The 18,728-nt window shown below is 53.2% G+C and overlaps 5 protein-coding genes across 5 annotated transcripts; 2 read left to right on the forward strand and 3 right to left on the reverse strand.

Annotated features, from left to right (window-relative positions):
- Positions 1–1,121: 1,121 nt before the first annotated feature.
- Positions 1,122–2,941, forward strand: ICL1 (isocitrate lyase 1; the record flags this gene model as incomplete). The annotated part of the gene is made up of 5 exons (XM_049373711.1): positions 1,122–1,325; positions 1,374–1,529; positions 1,581–1,923; positions 1,980–2,532; positions 2,584–2,941. 5 exons carry the CDS (start codon positions 1,122–1,124, stop codon positions 2,939–2,941), a joined length of 1,614 nt encoding a protein of 537 aa, XP_049237081.1.
- A 2,862-nt stretch (positions 2,942–5,803) lies between these two features.
- J4E87_002073 (uncharacterized protein) lies at positions 5,804–7,398 on the forward strand (the record flags this gene model as incomplete). The annotated part of the gene is made up of 2 exons (XM_049373712.1): positions 5,804–5,929; positions 5,986–7,398. The coding sequence occupies 2 exons, from the start codon at positions 5,804–5,806 to the stop codon at positions 7,396–7,398; spliced, it is 1,539 nt and encodes a 512-aa protein (XP_049237082.1).
- Positions 7,399–9,682: 2,284 nt separating this feature from the next.
- Positions 9,683–11,378, reverse strand: J4E87_002074 (uncharacterized protein; the record flags this gene model as incomplete). Its single annotated transcript, XM_049373713.1, is given in 6 exon segments — positions 9,683–9,739; positions 9,791–10,305; positions 10,356–10,936; positions 11,057–11,120; positions 11,140–11,276; positions 11,329–11,378. The coding sequence occupies 6 exon segments, from the start codon at positions 11,376–11,378 to the stop codon at positions 9,683–9,685; spliced, it is 1,404 nt and encodes a 467-aa protein (XP_049237083.1).
- An 840-nt stretch (positions 11,379–12,218) lies between these two features.
- On the reverse strand, positions 12,219–13,649 carry J4E87_002075 (uncharacterized protein; the record flags this gene model as incomplete). Its single annotated transcript, XM_049373714.1, has 1 exon — positions 12,219–13,649. The coding sequence occupies one exon, from the start codon at positions 13,647–13,649 to the stop codon at positions 12,219–12,221; it is 1,431 nt and encodes a 476-aa protein (XP_049237084.1).
- Positions 13,650–17,328: 3,679 nt separating this feature from the next.
- Positions 17,329–18,111, reverse strand: J4E87_002076 (uncharacterized protein; the record flags this gene model as incomplete). Its single annotated transcript, XM_049373715.1, has 1 exon — positions 17,329–18,111. The coding sequence occupies one exon, from the start codon at positions 18,109–18,111 to the stop codon at positions 17,329–17,331; it is 783 nt and encodes a 260-aa protein (XP_049237085.1).
- Between the last annotated feature and the right edge of the window lie 617 nt (positions 18,112–18,728).

Consider the following 18,728-nt stretch of genomic DNA (forward strand, 5'->3'; position numbering starts at 1 on the left):
TGAATGTCTAGAAGGTTTGGTGATGAGGAGGGATTGGTCGGCATGCTCCAATGCGCTTGCGATAGATCATTGGGGTTGGTGGTCCTTGGGGAAGAGCGTGTTGGCGGTGTACTCGTGTCACATGTATGAATCCTTGAAGGGTTACAGATGAAACGTAGATTACTCTCCTCCTAACCACAATTCTACTCGTCAACATGCTTCCTGAATAACGGCGATGCACATGGCGGTACAACGCCCAGTCACGAGCATTTGCCGGGATCGTCACTGCTGCCGAGCGAGCCTTATCCGAGATATTCCAGACGCAACAATGACACCACTCACGTGTTTTCCGAGACAAAAGCGCCCTAAACAGCGAAGATGCCTGCTCGTGAAAGTCGCAGATCAATAGCGGTTCAGGCCTTTTCCGGACAGGATCAACCGAGGTAAAACCCGCGCGACGCTAACGACACGCGACCCCAGATTTTGGCGTGCGTCTTCACATGCACCAGAAAACCAGCTAAGCAGAGGGACGGAACATCGACATGTGAAGCTGCAGCATACTGTCGCGTGTCATGCTGAACATCATCTCCAATGCATCGAGATGGGAACCGTGATAAAGGAGTAGGATGACAACGAAGGATGCAGCTCTGTCTGTAACGAGTTGACCCAAGACCATTGGCAAACGTCATCCCCGTCACGGTTCCGCTGGTCCCCCATCCCCACCCCGATCTACACTGGTCAGCCTTCCAAAACGTCAATTCCCCTTGGGCCGAGGGCAACGCAAAACAACGCTCGAGCAAGTGCCATGGCCAGCGCTAGACGTTGCTGCCAGCTTCCGAGGATGCAGCAGTCGGGCCAATGGTGCGTCCAGCCGGTCGTCCCCGAGCTCCCTTGGGGTGCTGTGCTAGCCGTGCTGGTGTGAGTATGCTGATGGCTATGGTTATAAGACGCTTGGCTTTCCCCCCAAGGTTCCTGGCTGCGTAGACCGAGGCTAGAGTAAGTGTGGTGTCATTGCTGGTCATCTTTATCAAAGGACAAGCTTTCCCTCTTGTTTTTTGTCCATATTTCTCCAGACACACACCAGTCGTGTCGAAATAACTTAGCTTCTTTGCTGTTATTACACATCTTAGACACCATTCATCATGGCGAACATTGACGCCGAGGACGCGCAGTTCCAGAAGGAAGTTCAGGAAGTTAAGCAGTGGTGGACGGACTCAAGATGGAGGTATACGAGGAGGCCGTTTACGGCTGAGGATATTGTGTCGAAGAGAGGTAACCTCAAGATCACCTACCCAAGCAATCACCAGTCGAAGAAGCTTTGGGAGATTGTGGAAGGACGCTTCAAGGTATGGTAGTCGTTTTAGACATCAAGTATGCGAGCTGACAATATGTAGAACAACGACGTCAGCTACACATACGGATGCCTTGACCCTGTCATGGTCACACAGATGGCGAAGTATCTGGACACTGTTTACGTTTCTGGGTGGCAAGCATCCTCAACAGCTTCATCGACCGACGAGCCAGGTCCAGATCTAGCAGACTACCCCTACGTAAGTTGCAGCAATGGACGGTGATGGGGAACGAAAGCTAACGAACAAAAGACAACCGTCCCCAACAAAGTTGGCCACCTATTCATGGCACAGCTTTTCCACGACCGAAAGCAACGCGAAGAACGCCTGACCACCGCGAAAGCCGACCGTGCGAAAGTAGCCAGCGTAGACTACCTACGACCGATTATCGCAGATGCCGATACTGGACATGGAGGTTTGACAGCTATCATGAAGCTTACGAAGCTGTTTATCGAGAAGGGTGCTGCGGGTATACATATCGAGGATCAAGCACCAGGAACAAAGAAGTGCGGTCATATGGCTGGAAAGGTGTTGGTTCCGATTAGCGAGCATATCAATCGACTGGTCGCTATCAGGGCGCAGGCAGATATCATGGGTAAGGCGATGAACTTCAGCCATCAGATTTGATGTGGGCTAACGTTCGAATGACAGGAACCGACCTACTTGCCGTCGCCAGAACCGACTCAGAAGCCGCTACCCTGATCACTTCTACCATTGACCCACGCGACCACCATTACATTCTAGGCTGCACAAACCCTGCCCTCCAGCCTCTGGGCGAGCTGATGTACGCCGCCGAACAAGCCGGCAAGACAGGCGCGGAGCTCCAAGCGATCGAAGATGCATGGACGAAGGAGGCCAACCTCAAGCTATACCACGAGGCCGTAATCGACACGATAAATGCCGGTGTACATGTCGACAAGCAAAGCATGATCAACGAGTTCATGGAGAAGAGCAAGGGCAAGAGCAACTCAGAAGCACGCGCCATCGCCGCAGGCCTGACCGGCGTTGATGTGTACTTCAACTGGGACGCCGCAAGGACGCGCGAGGGCTACTACAGGTACCAAGGCGGTTGCCAAACCGCCATCAACCGCGCCATCGCATACGCACCCTACTGCGACATGATATGGATGGAGTCAAAGCTGCCCGACTTCGCGCAGGCTAAAGAATTCGCTGATGGCGTGCATGCCGTGTGGCCCGAGCAGAAGTACGTCTTCTTCCACCCACTTCCCCTCACACGCACTAACAATCTCAACAGACTAGCATACAACCTCTCCCCCTCCTTCAACTGGAAAGCCGCCATGCCCCGCGACGAGCAAGAAACCTACATCCAGCGCCTGGCCAAGCTGGGTTACTGCTGGCAGTTCATCACGCTCGCTGGTCTGCACCAGAGCGCGCTCATGGCTGATACGTTCTCTAAGGCGTATGCGAAGCAGGGTATGCGTGCTTATGGCGAGATTATCCAGGAGCCGGAAGCGGAGAATAAGGTCGATGTGCTTACGCATCAGAAGTGGAGTGGCGCGAATTATGTGGATAATCTGTTGAAGATGGTGTCGGGGGGTGTTAGTTCTACGGCGGCTATGGGGAAGGGTGTTACGGAGGATCAGTTTAAGTGAAGGAGTGTTGTGGGGGTTCACCAAAACGAAGCTTTTACATCTCAGATTTCTGGGTTACTCAACATCTTGGTGGATCCAAAGACTTACCGCCATGGACATAGTGCTATCACCGCTCCAGTGAATGCACGATTTTTATTTCGACTCTCACCATCTAACGAACGTTTGTATTCTTTGAAACTTCGGAATTCATTCTTCACAGTCTCAACGTCAAAGCCTTTCGCTCAACAAACCCGCAAGCTCATTATTTCACTCGACATTGAGCACTGTGAAGGATCCATTGCCCTCCCGGTCAATTATACTTTAGATCTGCAACAATCTTGTCCAAAGTTGTGCAAGAAAAGGCACTTTATCTGGTTCCACTTCTCCGCCCCAGACCTGTGTCCACCAAGCAGCAGTTGAGAACCTAGACTTGACTCTACTACACCATGTCAGCCCAGAAAGACATTGCGGAATCGGCAGAAGCTCCCGCAAACCCCACAACCTCATCGTTTAGGAAAGAACGCAGCGACATGGCTCAACGTATCAAAGACGACAGGGAAAAACAATGTCAATCATACGGTCCACAAGTCTTCGAAGATGCTAGGGCTTTCGAAGCTTCCCTGGACAACGGAAGAATCTTCACCCGCGCGTTCTTCGAAAAAGCAGCAGAGCAAGTCGAGATCATTCGTAAAGGTGACCCGGACATGCCGATTATGTATACACCACGTGTAATAGGTGGTGGATACGTGAAGGGGCGTGTCCCAGCTGGTCCCTCGCCCGCGGTCAGCCTGAGTTTCAGCGGGGTCTTCATTTGTGCTTCTGACACGATGCGTCCAGCGTGGCATATCAGGACTCCCCGCCACCAGGATACTAAGTACGAATTCAGTGATACCAGGGCGTTGAAGCCCAATCACCTTCAGAATACACATGAGCAGGCGAGCCCGTGTTGCTCTACTTCCGAGGAGTACAAAGGAATCCCGAAAGTCATCGAGACAAGTCTGCTACAAAGTAGGTTCTGGCCCAGTGTACAACAGCAGCTCGACGCTCTCACTGTACAAGTCGACAACATTGTTTGTGTAGCCCTCGGAACCTTGCAAGGGACAGAGGAGGAAGGCAGAAAGGAAGATACTTCAGCTACACAGCACATGCTCGCCTGCGCCATCTCAACCTACCTATCGCAGCGCTACGTCGCCACTTCCCCGACAACTTCCACACCAATCCCAATCCCAATTGTAGCTCGCGACCCGGCCTACGAACGCGTAGACATGGTCATGCTTTCTCAATGCAACCCTCCCATCACGGTAGTATCAGAGCCGTACCAATACCTCTCCATCACGCCCTCTACGCTCTTAATAAGCCTCTACCAGCCCGCTTTTCTACCGGTCTTCCAGGTTGCTGCAGACATGTGTTTTCCGACAAGTCCCGCGGCAATCATCACCGCAGAGATACTGAGCCATCCGTGGCATAAAGAAGGGAAGATCATGGCGCTCGATACTTGGACCCCGCGAGTTGGAAGGATGCTGGAGTGTATGAATGCGACGTGGCTGGGTCGGGAGTTTGCAGATAATTGTCCGTCGCCAGATGGTGATGGTAGGTTCGAAAATGCCGGCGACCTTATTGATGATTGGGGGAAGAACTTGACGTTTTATGCGCGGAAAGAGTAGGCTTTTCGTTGCTGTGTCGGCGTTCTTTTCGGGCTTCTCCTCTTGGATCGTGTCCTTCCCTATGATTGTTACGAAGTTTATAGTAGACTTCTCTTGTTTCGACGCTGTTTGTTTTGATGTATATCAAAGATACACATGAACTGTAATGCGGGCGCGTAATCATAATCCCAATCTCAAGCGATCAATTGAAGAGCTCAGAGTTGTTCGTATAGTGAGGTGAGGATCGTCATCTTTGGGCCCGGGAGTTGCTATCAAACGCTTGTCAAGGTTCTCAGCCAACCATGATATGACTGGGAGCTGCCCGATGGGCCATGGTGTCGCCAAGAGGAGGACAACATGGTGCTCTGAGATATATATGCCATCGATGCCCTCGTCACTCTCCACATCTCTTTCATATCTATCGATTGTTTGCGACAGATCTTTTACCGTTTTCTTTTTGCTCTGAGATGATTGCTCTTGCAGAGCCCTGAGATGGTCTCGCTATCTCTTCAGCTATCGGCTGCTCCGTGCGCCAGGCACAAGCTCCCCGTTTTCCAGGGACCTCGGCGCCGCCGTGCTATCGCCCGATGGATTCGACAGCCGGTCACACCAAATTGACCTGCCCAGATCGCACGAAGCGGGGTTCCTGAAGGAAGAGGCGACGATGACAAACCTCACGAGGGCTTTTGAGTGTTCCGCGATACACCATGGATCCTAAACGGCCACAGAACGGGTCTTATGCGGGTCGCGCAGCCGGACATGACCACCTTCCTAAAGAGCATCCATCCGGCTTTCTTGGCGAGCGTGATCTTGCCTCCGCCGGCATCCACCCGCATGAGTTCTCTCTCCAATTGCGCTGCGGAAACCTCGCAATTGAGCGCCACTATCAGGCGTGCCCAGACGCCGCCCAGGACTCGACCGGAATGAAGCAGGCATTGGCGCGGCTTGTCTTTACCAGCTGCTGGATCAAGCATGAAAAGTGGAGAAGCCATGGGCGAATGATAGGAGCTTGTTCATATTGAGCTGCTTGGCAGACAGGGCGTTGATTGCGAGTGCACGCGATAGCTGCAGAAGCAGTTGACGGAACAGGTCCACGGAACTTGTGCATGGCGACGCATGCACGACCTGACGATCGCTGCAACAGAGATCTATAAAGGGCGCGTTCCGCACTCCAGAGAGGAGACACGCCGCAGCTTGCTTCTACCATCTCAAACACTCGAGATAGAGCAGATTTGTCAATATGAGGGTTACTCTCGGTCTCGCTGCGCTCGCCGTTGGTGCTGCAGCCGTCCCTACGGCGGAAATCAGGCAGCGCCAGGATGGTCACAACGCCAAGCCATGCCCCAAGAAGCCTCTGGTCACGAAGGTATGGAACTTCAACCCCCAACAGTCGCGTTGAAACTATGCTCACGATCGTTGTAGGAGGCTCTCCAGAAGGACATCACCATCAAGAAGTTGATGAGGGGTGCTCAGCAGCTCGAGGACTTTGCCTACAGTTACCCAGCCCGTAACAGGATCATGGGAGGAGAGGCTCACAATGACACCGTCAAGTGGCTGAAGAAAGAGCTCGAGTCTACTTCATACTACGATGTCACACTCCAGCCCTTCTCCAACTACGTCATGCTGAACGGCACGCTCAACAAGTTCACCATCGACGGACGTATGATCAACTCCACGATTCTGGAATACTCAGCCTCTACCGATGGCCTCGTCACCGCACCCATCGTTCCCGTCAACAACCTCGGTTGCGAAGCGTCTGACTTTCCCGCGGAAGTATCCGGCAGCATCGCACTCATCTCGCGCGGTGAATGTGAGTTTGGACTGAAGTCTGCTCTTGCTGGAAGCGCTGGCGCCGTAGCTGCCATCATCTACAACAACGTTGCTGGCACTATCAGCGCAACGCTTGGCCCCCCTCCCCGCCCGGAGGGTGATTACGTCGCGAGTGTTACTCTGTCTCAGGCAGAGGGCCAGGCAATCCTTTCCAAGGTCGCAAGCGGTGCTACTGTCACCGGCGAATTGGACGTTTTGACCGACGTCCAAATCATCACCACCAACAACGTTCTTGCTACCAGCAAGTGTGGTGACAAGGACAACCAGCTTTGGCTCGGTGCTCACACTGACTCTGTCGGTGCCGGTCCTGGAATCAACGACGATGGCTCTGGAACCGTTGCCATCCTGAACGTCGCCAAGTCGCTCGCTAAGTACAACGTCAAGAACGCTGTTAGCTTCGGCTTCTGGTCTGGCGAGGAGTCCGGTCTCCTCGGCTCCACTTTCTTCGTCGAGAGCCTGTCTCCTGCAGCAGCTCTTGACATCCGCGCATACCTCAACTTCGACATGATTGCGTCTCCCAACTACGTCCACCAGATCTACGACGGTGACGGCAGTGCATACGGTCTGAGCGGACCCGCTGGAAGCGACCAGATTGAGACTTTCTTCGAGGGTTACTTCAAGGATCTCAACATCTCCAGCAACGCTACCGAGTTCAACGGTCGTTCCGACTACGGTCCTTTCCTTGATGCCAACATCCCCGCAGGTGGTACCACTACTGGTGCTGATGAGGTCAAGACCGTGGAGGAGCAGGCTATCTGGGGTGGTGTCGCAGGAGAGATCCTCGACCAGAACTACCACCAGGCCGCCGACAACGTCACCAACCTCAACGAGGGAGCTTGGCTCCTACACTCCCGCGGTATTGCTGCCGCGGTTGCCAACTACGCTACCTCGTGGGAAGGCTTCCCAGCCCGTACGCCCGTCAACGGTACCGCGAAGAGGAGCGTCCGTGAGCCTCACGTTCACAGGGGCGTCAAGGGCGCAAAGGTCACTTTGAGCCTGTTGTAAGCTTGCAGTAACGCAGCTTTGTATATAGTCAACAATGATAATGTCAACGACACCACGAATAGCACACTTCAATCACGCATCTCTTTTGTCTTGATACACGTGTAGCTGATCAAGCTTTGATGGGATTAAATTTCACCCGAAAAAAACGGAACATAGACGTCAGCTTTGTAGTGTCGTCTTACTGTAGCGCTGAGCCTCATCCTCATGTCAGCCGCCGGACCTGCACAGCCCCCACAGCCATGTCAATCGGCTAAGCGGCTCGCGAAAGCTTCTAACCGCGACACCGCCGCTGAGCCGCACGCGTGTGGAAATGAGGCTTATTGCGATCAGCTGAAGTGCAGATAATGGGAGCCTACTTTGGCTTAGACGTATATGTATCGCGTTTGGGACGCGTTCGTGTGGATTGTTGATTCTTGGGCCTTTGACTGTCAACAACAATTCCCAAACCTCTCGCTATCTACCAGCGCGACGGTACCAACCAGTGGACTAACAGGAGCTTTCACTGCTGTGCAGACTCCCGATCTTTTGAGAGTCTGAGATAATCGCCGTCCCGCGCGTGTTTCGGGCGTCAACGACGTGACAAAACAAAGGGTTGCCTGAACGAGGCTGTGCCCACCGCGCGACGCTTTTGATCACCGCGCCTCCAGGGCATATACACACGCATCACGCCGCCATTTCTCTGGTCCTCCGTCCCTCCAGCGATTTCGCCACCTTTAAGACCACAAAACCTCCGTTAAAAAAACCAAAGAATCAAGAAAACAGGAGTGGATAGAAATCATGGACCACAACAGCCCCTGCTACGAGCCCTTCCCAGCCCTAGATTCCGCCCCCACAACCCCACAACACGACCACGATGCGCCTATACCCTCAACCTCAGATATCGCCACATCAACATCACCATCAACATCAACATCAGAGCCCTTCTCAGTCCACTACGAAGGCCCTCTCTACACAGAAATAAACATTCCACTCCCCCGTATCACAACACCACGCACCACATCTCCATCCACACCAACCCACCCATCATCACCAACCAACCCCTCCGTTTCCACACCATCCGAAAAACAACGCGGACGTTCCCGAACCCTCTCCTCACTATCACCCTTTCGGCACCGCAGCTCCTCATCCGCATCTACATCCGCGTCCGTAACATCACCCACCTCACCTACCTCCCCCCGCTCCAGCGATCGGAACAGCGAAGACTGGCCGCGCATCCGCAAAGACGTCGTGAAATCGCGAGAAGTGAACGCGATGATGAACTTGCGACATCATGGTAAGAGGGGCCGGAGCGGCACGATCGATGCGTTGGCGGTTGTGCCCGCTGTGCTGGTGTTGAGTGCGGAACTGTTTACGCCGGGGGGTGAGGAGGTGGGAGTGGCTGAGGGGAGGCGGAAGGATAGTGGGGTGGGGAGGTGGGAGGAGGGTATTAGATGAGGGGGTTGGGTGAAGGGGCTGGAAAGAATGAGGATGTGGGGAGGTGGTGTGATGGTTGTTGTATGGAGTAGATCTGTGTGTTGTATTTGTACGGTAATGCTTTGGGATGGGCAGTATGGGTATTTGTTGGAAACAACGAGGCTTCGTCTAGAGGGTCACCCCATGCAAGGAAAAAACTGAACAGGCCTGCGGACTACATCGAGACAAAAATCTACGAAGTGGGTGACGTAGCATCAACGTAGTCTCTAGGGTGTTAAGTTTTTTCCTGATGGCGTGGGGTCATGATTGTACCACGTCACAGAGGGTTTAATATAGACAGAGGACGCGGATGTGCGTTGGCATCATAATAGATGACGAGCAGGGTAAGAATTACTCTCGACGATCGGGAGAGCATGGTAGTAGAGGATAGTTGATGGTCTGATGTAACATAGAGCGGCGACTGCATCAATACATAGTCACAGCAATATCACATAAGTGAAATGGAACAAGACACAACATTCTATTTTGGACCCGGCCATAAAACACACAGAGTCATATCACTACTCGAGTTTTATAAAGAACAGCCTCCCCAACGCCAGTCCATGCACGTATGCTCATAATGCAGGTACAGGTATTTGATATACTGCTCCTCAGCAGTCTATAAACATAAAAGCACGATAAAAACACCCCTCATGTCCATATTCCCAATGAGCGCAGTCGACAGATAGTGTGATCCTTGACAACCAGCAACTCCATCGGCCCATTTTTTCTTTTACTTTTCGCAAGTGTACTCCGTAACAGAATCCGAGCGTAGCTTAGCGGGGCAGATAGCACGGTCTCCCAAGAAACGGATACTACATGAGTACAGGTACTAACTGTAGTCGAACAGCACGCTGATGCTCTCGCCGTGGTGGACGCGTCGAATGGCCTACAGAATGTCAGTGTAAGTCTCGACGTCTCGTTGGTAGTTTCAACATACCTCAGCAAATACGTTGCCAACCTCGAGGACCTCCAACTTGGGGCACCGGCTCTTGTGATCCTCCTGGGGCACGGTGTTGGTCACAATGACCTTGTCCAGTGCACTGGCGTTGATGCGCTCGATAGCATCTCCACTCAGAATACCGTGTGTAATGAGCGCAATCACCTGCGTAGCGCCCTCCTTCTTCAGGAGTTTTGCCGCGCGGGTAATGGTGTTGGATGTATCCGCCAAGTCGTCGACCAGGATAGTTGTGCGCTCCCGAACGTCTCCCACCAACATCATGGTCGCGTTCTGTCGGTCGTTGATCTGTGTGGGGCGGCGCTCCTTGTGGATAAGGGCAAAGGGCATGCCGAGGGCGTCGGCAATGGCGGTCGCGCGCTTCGCACCTCCAGCGTCGGGAGAGACTACCACGGCTTGTTGGTAGTTCGGGATGTTGAACTGGATGTATTTGCGGAGGAGATGGCGGCCGTACAGGTTGTCCACGGGGATGTCAAAGAAGCCCTGGTATTGGGGATCTAGCACGTTGTTAGCACAGCCATCTCAGGTCGTCCAAGATTGTACATACCGTGGAGATCCATCGTGATAACGTGGTCGGCGCCAGCGCAAGTCAGAAGGTCCGCGATAAGGGTACCGGCCTGAGCGACCCATTGGCGGTATCCAACCTGGGGCTCGAAAGCAGGAGGCTTCGTAGTTGTCGGTGCGCGCGTGAGGCCTGGTGTTGGAGCAACTGAGCCGTTGGTGCCGTTGGCGCCATGGTCGCCATTGAAGTATGCGCCCTTGTCGGATTTGCCGGAACTGCTCGAGTCGACCGTCTCGGTGCGCTTGATGCCATTCTGCTTGACCGGGCTTGTAGGATCAGTGCGGCCGCCGTTGCGCTCGTCTAGCTTCATTCTACTGAGCTGGTGGTGCAGCGCGGCGGAGCCATTGGTGAGGCCTGCGCTTTCCGCCTGCCCAGGGAAGGGCGTCTGCGGTCGCGAATCGAACGTGTAGGTGCCGGTCCTCGAGCGCGTGCCAGGCACCTTGGAGAGGGGCGCGCCAGTCTTGTTGTAGGGAATGTCCGACTGGCGCGAGTAGGGGAACAGAGGGAGGACGGCGGTAATGCGCTTCGCCGAGGCGGTGCGGCAGGCCGAGATGGTAATGAGAAGTCTGGAGGACGGTCAGGCACTTCACTCAACTACACCATGAGGATGGGCCTACTCCATCAGATGGTCGTTGACTGCGCGCAACACGAGACATTAGCGGGGTTCTTCACATATCGCAGCGCACGCGGGCGTCGTGTTCCGTCCCAAGTGCGCTGCAGTACCACTGCGGCTAGGAATGCGCGCGCGACCTGCACGAGGGCTTCGTACCTTTACCGCCGCCGGACTGAATGATGAAGACATCCTTTCCTCGTACACTCTCCTCGATCTCGACACGCGTCTCACCACCCTTGAATTTGTCGAGAAGCACCTTGGCCTTGGGTATGCCGAGGTGGTTGCAGATGGTCCTATCGCCCAGTTAGTCACAGCCATGGCCCGCTTCTCCGCGCGTCGACTTACTCGGTGAGCTGCGGGTGGGAGCTGCCGCCCAGGACCACAATGTTCCTCATGTTGACGGCTGGTGGAGGTGGTGGGGTCGAGTGCTAACTTCGCGGCGGGCAGTATAGCAAGAGGAGATTAGTGAAGGAAGGAGGGCCCTCGCGGAGAAATTCCTCTTATCGATAATGGAAAAGATTTAGTTCCAAGTTACTTTAAGGTTCCGCCCTGGTAATGCTTGGGTGGAGCAGTCGCAGCTCAGGCAGCTCAGGAATTGGGCAGCATGGTGAAAGATGGATGTCTGTCGTCACGGGCCAGAGAGGTTTTCGCTTCCTTCGGCTGTTGCACTTTTTCTGCCGAGCCCATGTCGCCATCCAACGCACCTCAAAGCTTCTAGAGCGCGGCATGGCTGCAGTCTGCACGGCATACATACCATAGTGAGCACACCGGATGAATGACTCGGCCTGCACGCCAGCTACTTCCGCGTTGTTGCGCAGGAGAGCGCAGCTATGGCGCTTCACCTGCAGCGGCTGGCGGTCAGTAATCGCGCCATGCTCAGTGGTTGCAGTTCGCGTCAGTGGACCAAGGGAAGGGTCCGTTAGCGCCTGCCGAAGTCGCTCTCTCACGTGCCTTCCTACCTGGTCGTCTGGGGAAGGAAGGATACACCATCCCTTGGTTTTAACGTTACATTCCAGACATCCCACCTAAGTCTAGTTCACCGGCTCATGGCACGTCGTACAGTCCTGCAGTTATCACCGAAAGCGGCATCTTGCGCCCTTGATGTGCCCTCGAACAGACAATGCGGATAAGCGTGCGGTATTATATTACATTAGAGGTTTTAGTCTAAGTGCCATAAAGCGGTTCGTCTACAAGGGGTATATGCTAGTCGTCGTTTCGTCCATAATGTACTTACTCTACTCGTTCAACTTGGTTCTCGCTCTTCGATCTCTCGCACTTCGGCCTCCCCCTGCGGTGTGCCCAGCCACTCCACCCTGGGTCGATGCACTCCCTCGTCGACTCCCTGTAGCACCGCTGACAAGGCTCGATGTCGGACTGTAAGGTCTCCTGTGCGCGCTCGACATGCTGCTATCCCGCGTTCCGCTCATCGAAAGGACGAGATGCGCGCGCGAAGGTGGTGAGATAGGGTGGTCGTTGACGTAGAAGCCCCCAGTACCATCTTCGGTAATCGTAGGTGGGGCCGAGACGAGCTTGTTGCGTTGCTGCGCGTGATCTGGAGAGACTGGTCGCGCATTGACTTCCTCAACAAGCCCAGTTTCCAGGTCGATGTCGACAATACCGTCTCTACTGGTACGAAGTACTGCGGGCGCGAAGTCATGGGACTGGATGGCTTCTTGGAGTAGATCCTCCTTTGCAAAATCAGACCTGTCGCTAATAGCAGGCGATTTGGTTTGGTCTTTTGTGATGTTTGAAGCGACCATGGTCATACTCTGCGTCATCTTACTTCCGTTACTGTTGCCCGGAGATCGTCTGACTCCTGTACGTGCGGCCGTTGTCGCGGACTGATGGTGAAGAAGTTGTGCCGTCTTGCGACCTCCAGCCGTACGAGCAGAGTGATAGGTCCATGGAGGAGGGTTCGTGTCATCGAAGTTACCCATGTCGAACAGTTCCCTCAGTATTGTCCATGTAAATGGCAAGTTGGCGACAAGAATGGCCGTCGAGGATTCTCGGACGTACCAGTAGATCCACGTGGATTTGTAAGGATTGCTGAAGGAGTAGTAGCTGTTCATGATGCTCGCAGCCACGACAAAGATACCGAGAGAGAAGATGCCACATAATATAAGCTTTCTCTTCATGGGTAGCAAGGATCGGATGAGCATCTGCAATGCAATACATAGCATGATCAAATCCGATGATATGTTGAAGACAGCTTTGGTGATCCGGTGGTGTACCAAGGCGTTGCACTGGAAAGAAGTAGTCGGCACTGCGTAGTATGCAGAAAAGGGTCGACACCAGGCTGAGAAGTAGAGGACCTCTATAACGACGAATCCAAGTGCCGTATATGCGGCGAGCAGTTTGATGGCGATGTTCTCTTTCTGAAGCGCCGTCCGTGTTATGCGATGGTACATGATCAAAAGACATGCTTTGCAGGCCCAGATCACGGCGATGTGCATCTGTTCTACAACGACTACGAGCTTGCTTCCGAACCGTCGTCTCGACAGTTCTTCCACAGTCAGTGCGCTGAAGTCGAAATTCTCCGGTTCCAGGTTCGACTGGACTTTGAGCCACCGATTCGCAAGCACAATCATAACGGTGTAGGCGGCGGTGACGAAGAGGCCCATAGTCCAGTCATCGATCTGTAGGCCTTTGACGGATCGAAAGAGCATCTTTCGCGAAATCCTACGTGACGAATCTGGTCAGTAAATGCATGCACATGCTACAATGAGCAGGTAGACATTGGTAGATCGCAGGCAGTTGATGCAAGCAGCAGAAGGGCAGAGCACCGATGCGCTCAGTAATCCAAGGTCGCCCGCCAGCGCATTGCATCGCATGCGAAGCCGCATTCTCGAATGCGAAACCAGATCATGAATATAGACTGATGTAATGGGATAATGCACGGGAACTGCACTCACAGTCTTGCCCCGATCATGCATACAGCGCATGTATACCAGATCCATGATTCCTGGTTGAACGGTAATGGCATTGTCGAGTTGCAAGGCGGTCTGCGCCGCTGACGCCAGAGTCGCTATCCGTTAGGCCGCTTGAGGTTTAGAAGACGAGATCGACGAAGGATCATGTTGTAAAGCAACACGATAATCGAGGCGCATCCAGAGCACGCAGGAGAGGTGATGTAAATATCCCGAGGGTAGAACTGGTCAGGGAGGAGGGGTGTAGATACACACCGACCAAAAAACAAGGAGGAGGGAGGAAAAGAAAGCTGACAGTGTCGACATGGAAAGGCAAGGTGAGAAGCTAACCTGTATAGCCTGCAGCTGATGCACACGGCAGTCTTCCATTTGCAGCCATCAGCTCGATCCAGGGCTTATCGCAACCATCTGCCGCGCCTCTTGAGCCTGATGGAGGTCCCGCGTGGGGTCGCCGATGCTTGGGCCTGGCGTCGTGTCGGGCCAATTCCAAGGTCGTGCGTGGCGCGTGTGAAGGATAGCTTCAGGTGCGGCTAGTGGTTGCTTTTGCGGGGTTCCGCGCGGTTGACACACTGAGCACCAGTGCGACCGACGCTCTAGACGTCTCGTGGCGTACCATCCTGGGTGCGCAATCACGGTAGTTGCAGCTGTGTAGAGTGTTGTGGTCGTGATATCATGCCCAGGTGAACAGTGCAAGCCAAGAGCCAGCTGGCTGAGGCTGTGCCTGCGAGGCTTACAGTACACGAGGCTGACGGCCGCAGCTGTTACCAGCAACACAAACTCGAGCCTGATGTAAGATTGGACGACTACTGTTTTCAAAGGCGGTAAATGAGCGTTAATGCGCATTAAGGGCATGGTGATGTTGGGTTCATGTTTGCATTTGCCGCTGGCCCTGGGCGAGTGATGGCACAGGGAAGGAGGAGTGAACTGCACGCGGGAACTCGGGAAGTCGCCACTAGTCCAACGCGCACCGTTCAACTCACGTCTTCTTAGCTCCTAAACGCCACTTTCGCCTGTTCTCTCGAAAGAACAAATACTCGGGGTCTCGCATCCTGCACCCTGTTGTCAAATGGAGTTTGGACAACGCTTATCGTAGAGGACACCCCTCCGTTCCTAGACACCTTGATGATTTCGCTCGGAAAGTTCCTTCACGTTAATATCGCGATTCAACCCCCAGTCGGACCGCAGCACCACCGAATGCGAGGAACGGTCTAGAGATGATTCACAGATCGCACAGACTTTGTGGTCGAGAAATTGCGATGCGGCGCACGTTGACGATACTACAGGAACGCATGACGAGCATCACCGACTACTCAAGGCAGCGCACGACGACTTTCTTTCTTCCTCTTCAAAGCGCACACACGGAGGGTATGCTGCCTTAGCATCGAAGCTCTCGTACTCGAACACCCTTCCACCGCCTTCCGTACCTGCCAATCCCTTCTAGAAGACCTTAGTGCATGATCGAGAAACAGTCGATCGTGGTCACTCGCGATATAGTACTAATTGTTGTGCACTTCACCGAATACGCCCTTCTTTACCCATTCTATAAAGTTCTCGTCAAAGCTCTTTCCGTCATCATCACGAGACCTTACCACAAGCCGGCTGCTCTCTTCCGACACAGTCGTCTTGGACATCTATCGCGTATCGCGCAAAAAGTGCTCGCGCGTCACCTTCCGATGAGCACGGTTTGGGAAGCGGTACCATACTTCCCGCTGATGGAGTGTATCACTGACGCGGACATGTGTTTTCTCGGGACGCCCATACTGAGAGATCGCCTGTTAATTGCGATTGGTTTTAGTAGGGAGACATACGCAGGACGCGGCAGTGATCGATCATTGCTGTTATCATGGTGAGCATACTAGACGACGGGGTCTCCGTCAAAGTATGTACCCTTCAACCTCACGACTATTGTCCCCACTTTATTCTTCATTTTCGATCTAGAGTCCTGACCGATCATGTCTGGCTTATTTGTCACTACTTTTGTCACTGATCTGGCCCTGTAGACAGTGCAAGTGGCATAGCGGTAAGAATCGCACCTGAAGTGGACAAACAACACCATTATCATACGTGTCCACCAACCATTCGCCTACCAGAAGTCGGCCTTCACGGCATCGGAGACTTCCACTCTCGATGAACTTCCTACCTCATCACATCTCTTTCTCCTCCAGATATCGCAATCGCTCTCTGGGTAACGCGTTTGCTCACACATCATCCGAGATATCTTCCAGTTGCTCGACAAGAATAGTCTGTCCCTTTCTCGCAACCATCTTCTGCATACCGCTAGTACATTCTATCACGACGTTACTCCAGGAACCGAATATTAGGAGGGTTCTCGTAGCATCAACGAAACTCTGGAAGAAGCTAACTCTGTCTCCGCTAAGTCTCATGTTCACGAGGTCGCCCAGGCGTACTGTGATAACGTCTTCCACCGCAGGAGACACGCCAACGGCGTTATGGCGTCTATGCAAATAGATCGCAACGACTCCATTATCCCTGAGCACTTTGTTATAGGTCCGGCTCCTACGGCAGCTTATGTTTACAAGCCAATGGAATATCTCGTGCTCCTCGCAATACCGATGCGTGGACCGTTTGGTAACGACGAATGGGAACGATTTCCACTTCATGCGGAAAAGAGGCCGGATATCGATACCAGGGGCTTCAACGGCTTTGGGTGTCTTGAGGAGGCGCACGGCTTTCAGAGTAGTGATGATAGAGCTATTGATATATTCGTCAGGGTGCGGAACGACCTCAAGATACTCGGCAAGCTCCTCGATGTCAATGATAGGGCGGTGGGCTTTTGTGTAAAGCGGCCAGAATTCGGAGCGGAATAGTCGGTTCGTTTGAGCAAGGCCGAGGAATTGGCGACTAGGATGACGGTCTCTCAGAGCATGTTTCGAGTGTTGAGAGCGGCCGCGGCGCTTGCGGTGCAGCTTGACTCCATGAGCTGCTTCTCCGGCAACAATGATGCTGTATATGTGGTTGCGCAATTCTTCGCCGTAGGTCAGTATACATGGATCTCGGAGCAAACATGACGATTGGCTTACCACCGGGCAGCTCCAGAAGCCGCGACACCACACCCACATCGGACGCATCGTTCATTGTTGTATCGGCATCCATGTTGGGTTATGCCAGTTGAGCTCGCTTCTTAAGTGGTTGATTGAGACAGTGTATGTAAGAAGCAGACTAGAAGGGGTACTTATAAGGTACTCGGGGCGCACACAGACCAATTTGGAAGAGTGATTAGGCAGCATTTGGAGCTTCTTCTCTTCCCCGATGACTTGAATCCACATTCATTGTCACCCATTCCCGAACCGTCTCCAGATTCACTCTGCCACAATTCGTCATCCGCCTCATGATCTCCGAATCCCCTTGCACTGGCGTCTTTCCCTACACCTCTCGCCTCTCCAAACACACTTCACCCTCAAAAATTGTGCGACGCCGCCGGTCCGCTATCGGGCATCGAGAAATCCATCTCTGCAACCAGCGCCCGCTCAACATGCGCATGCACGATGGCAGCGCGCGAGATTTCGATCTCAGAGTCGAGCTCTAACGTAACGAGGATGAACGACTTGCCACTCCGATAGCGAGACTTCAAGATGCTGATCTTGGTGATGGCTCCCGGCTCCAACAGATGGTACCATGAAGGTAGACACGCGAGCATGCGGCATAAGATGCCCGTCATAAGGCCATTTCTGTGGCTCTTGTATTCTGTGTCAAGGAACCAGCGGCCTGTGACATCGCAGTTATACGGGTCTAGTCGGAATAAGAGTGTTACGTCGAGACCTGGGTTTGACGAGTCGATGCCCGTCGCCGCTGGTGAAGGCCTTTTTCTGATTTTAGATAGAAGGCGGACTAGTGCGGGATATGCATCGTTCTTGCCAGCGAGACCCGAACGGTAGAAACGGGCTAGCTGAGAGAAGTGGAAGTAAAGTCCGCTGTCGTACAGAGGTGCGAACTCTCTACGCGTTTTGCGGTCGACTTGTGTCAGGCCCATGTACTTGTGCTTTGCATAGCGTTCGCGGAAAAGCAGTGCCGAATTAGGGTTATAGTGCACGTGTATGATAGATGCTGGTTCATCTTCTAGGATGTAATCGTAGATACGGTTTCGGAGTTCTCCTGATAGTTGCGAGAACAGGCATGTGTAGCCCGGCCACACATCAGAGGTCGTAGGAGAGCTGATTGGCATCTGGGTTTCAGCGCTCATCGCGGAGGTACGTAAGATGCTTTGCAGGGTAGGTGCAGAGTTTGCATTGGTGTAGGAGATCATATCCATGTTTTGTAGAACGGTGTTGAGAATCTTAGTCTCGCGTTCGATACTCTCAGTCTTGGGCCTGATACTCTTGGCCTCGCGCTTAATACTTCAGGTCTTGTGCGTAGTACTTTAGGTCTTGCGTTCGACACAGCGATTTTTGTGTTCAAGATCCTGAATATTGCTCTTAGACTTGAAGTTTTGTCTTAACACGTTGATTCTTGCGTCTTGTTTCTCAATATACCGAGTGAAGTGATACCAAGACGTTGTGATGTAGGACTACAGAAGTGAGAGAACGAGGAGCCGTCATAAATACTTCCTCGCTACTAGCTCACACAATTATTGTGCGCGCGAAGCCACATTGACTCTAGCTCCATCCGGTTTATCGTGGTACTGCGGTGACCCAAATGCCGAGATGTAGCCGGGGAGCCACTCACAACTCGCCCAAAACCAACGCGACGGATGATACTCGAATCCCCTCTTGAATCGGTGGAAAGGCGCAAAAACGGGCCATGTAGAGAACAGATTGGTTGAAATAAACAGGATGTTTCTCGGGCCAAAACTCCGGTGAT

Source organism: Alternaria ethzedia, assembly GCF_023757985.1.
Source record: "Alternaria ethzedia strain BMP 0044 chromosome Unknown scaffold_3, whole genome shotgun sequence".
In the NCBI taxonomy this organism is placed as follows: domain Eukaryota; kingdom Fungi; phylum Ascomycota; class Dothideomycetes; order Pleosporales; family Pleosporaceae; genus Alternaria; species Alternaria ethzedia.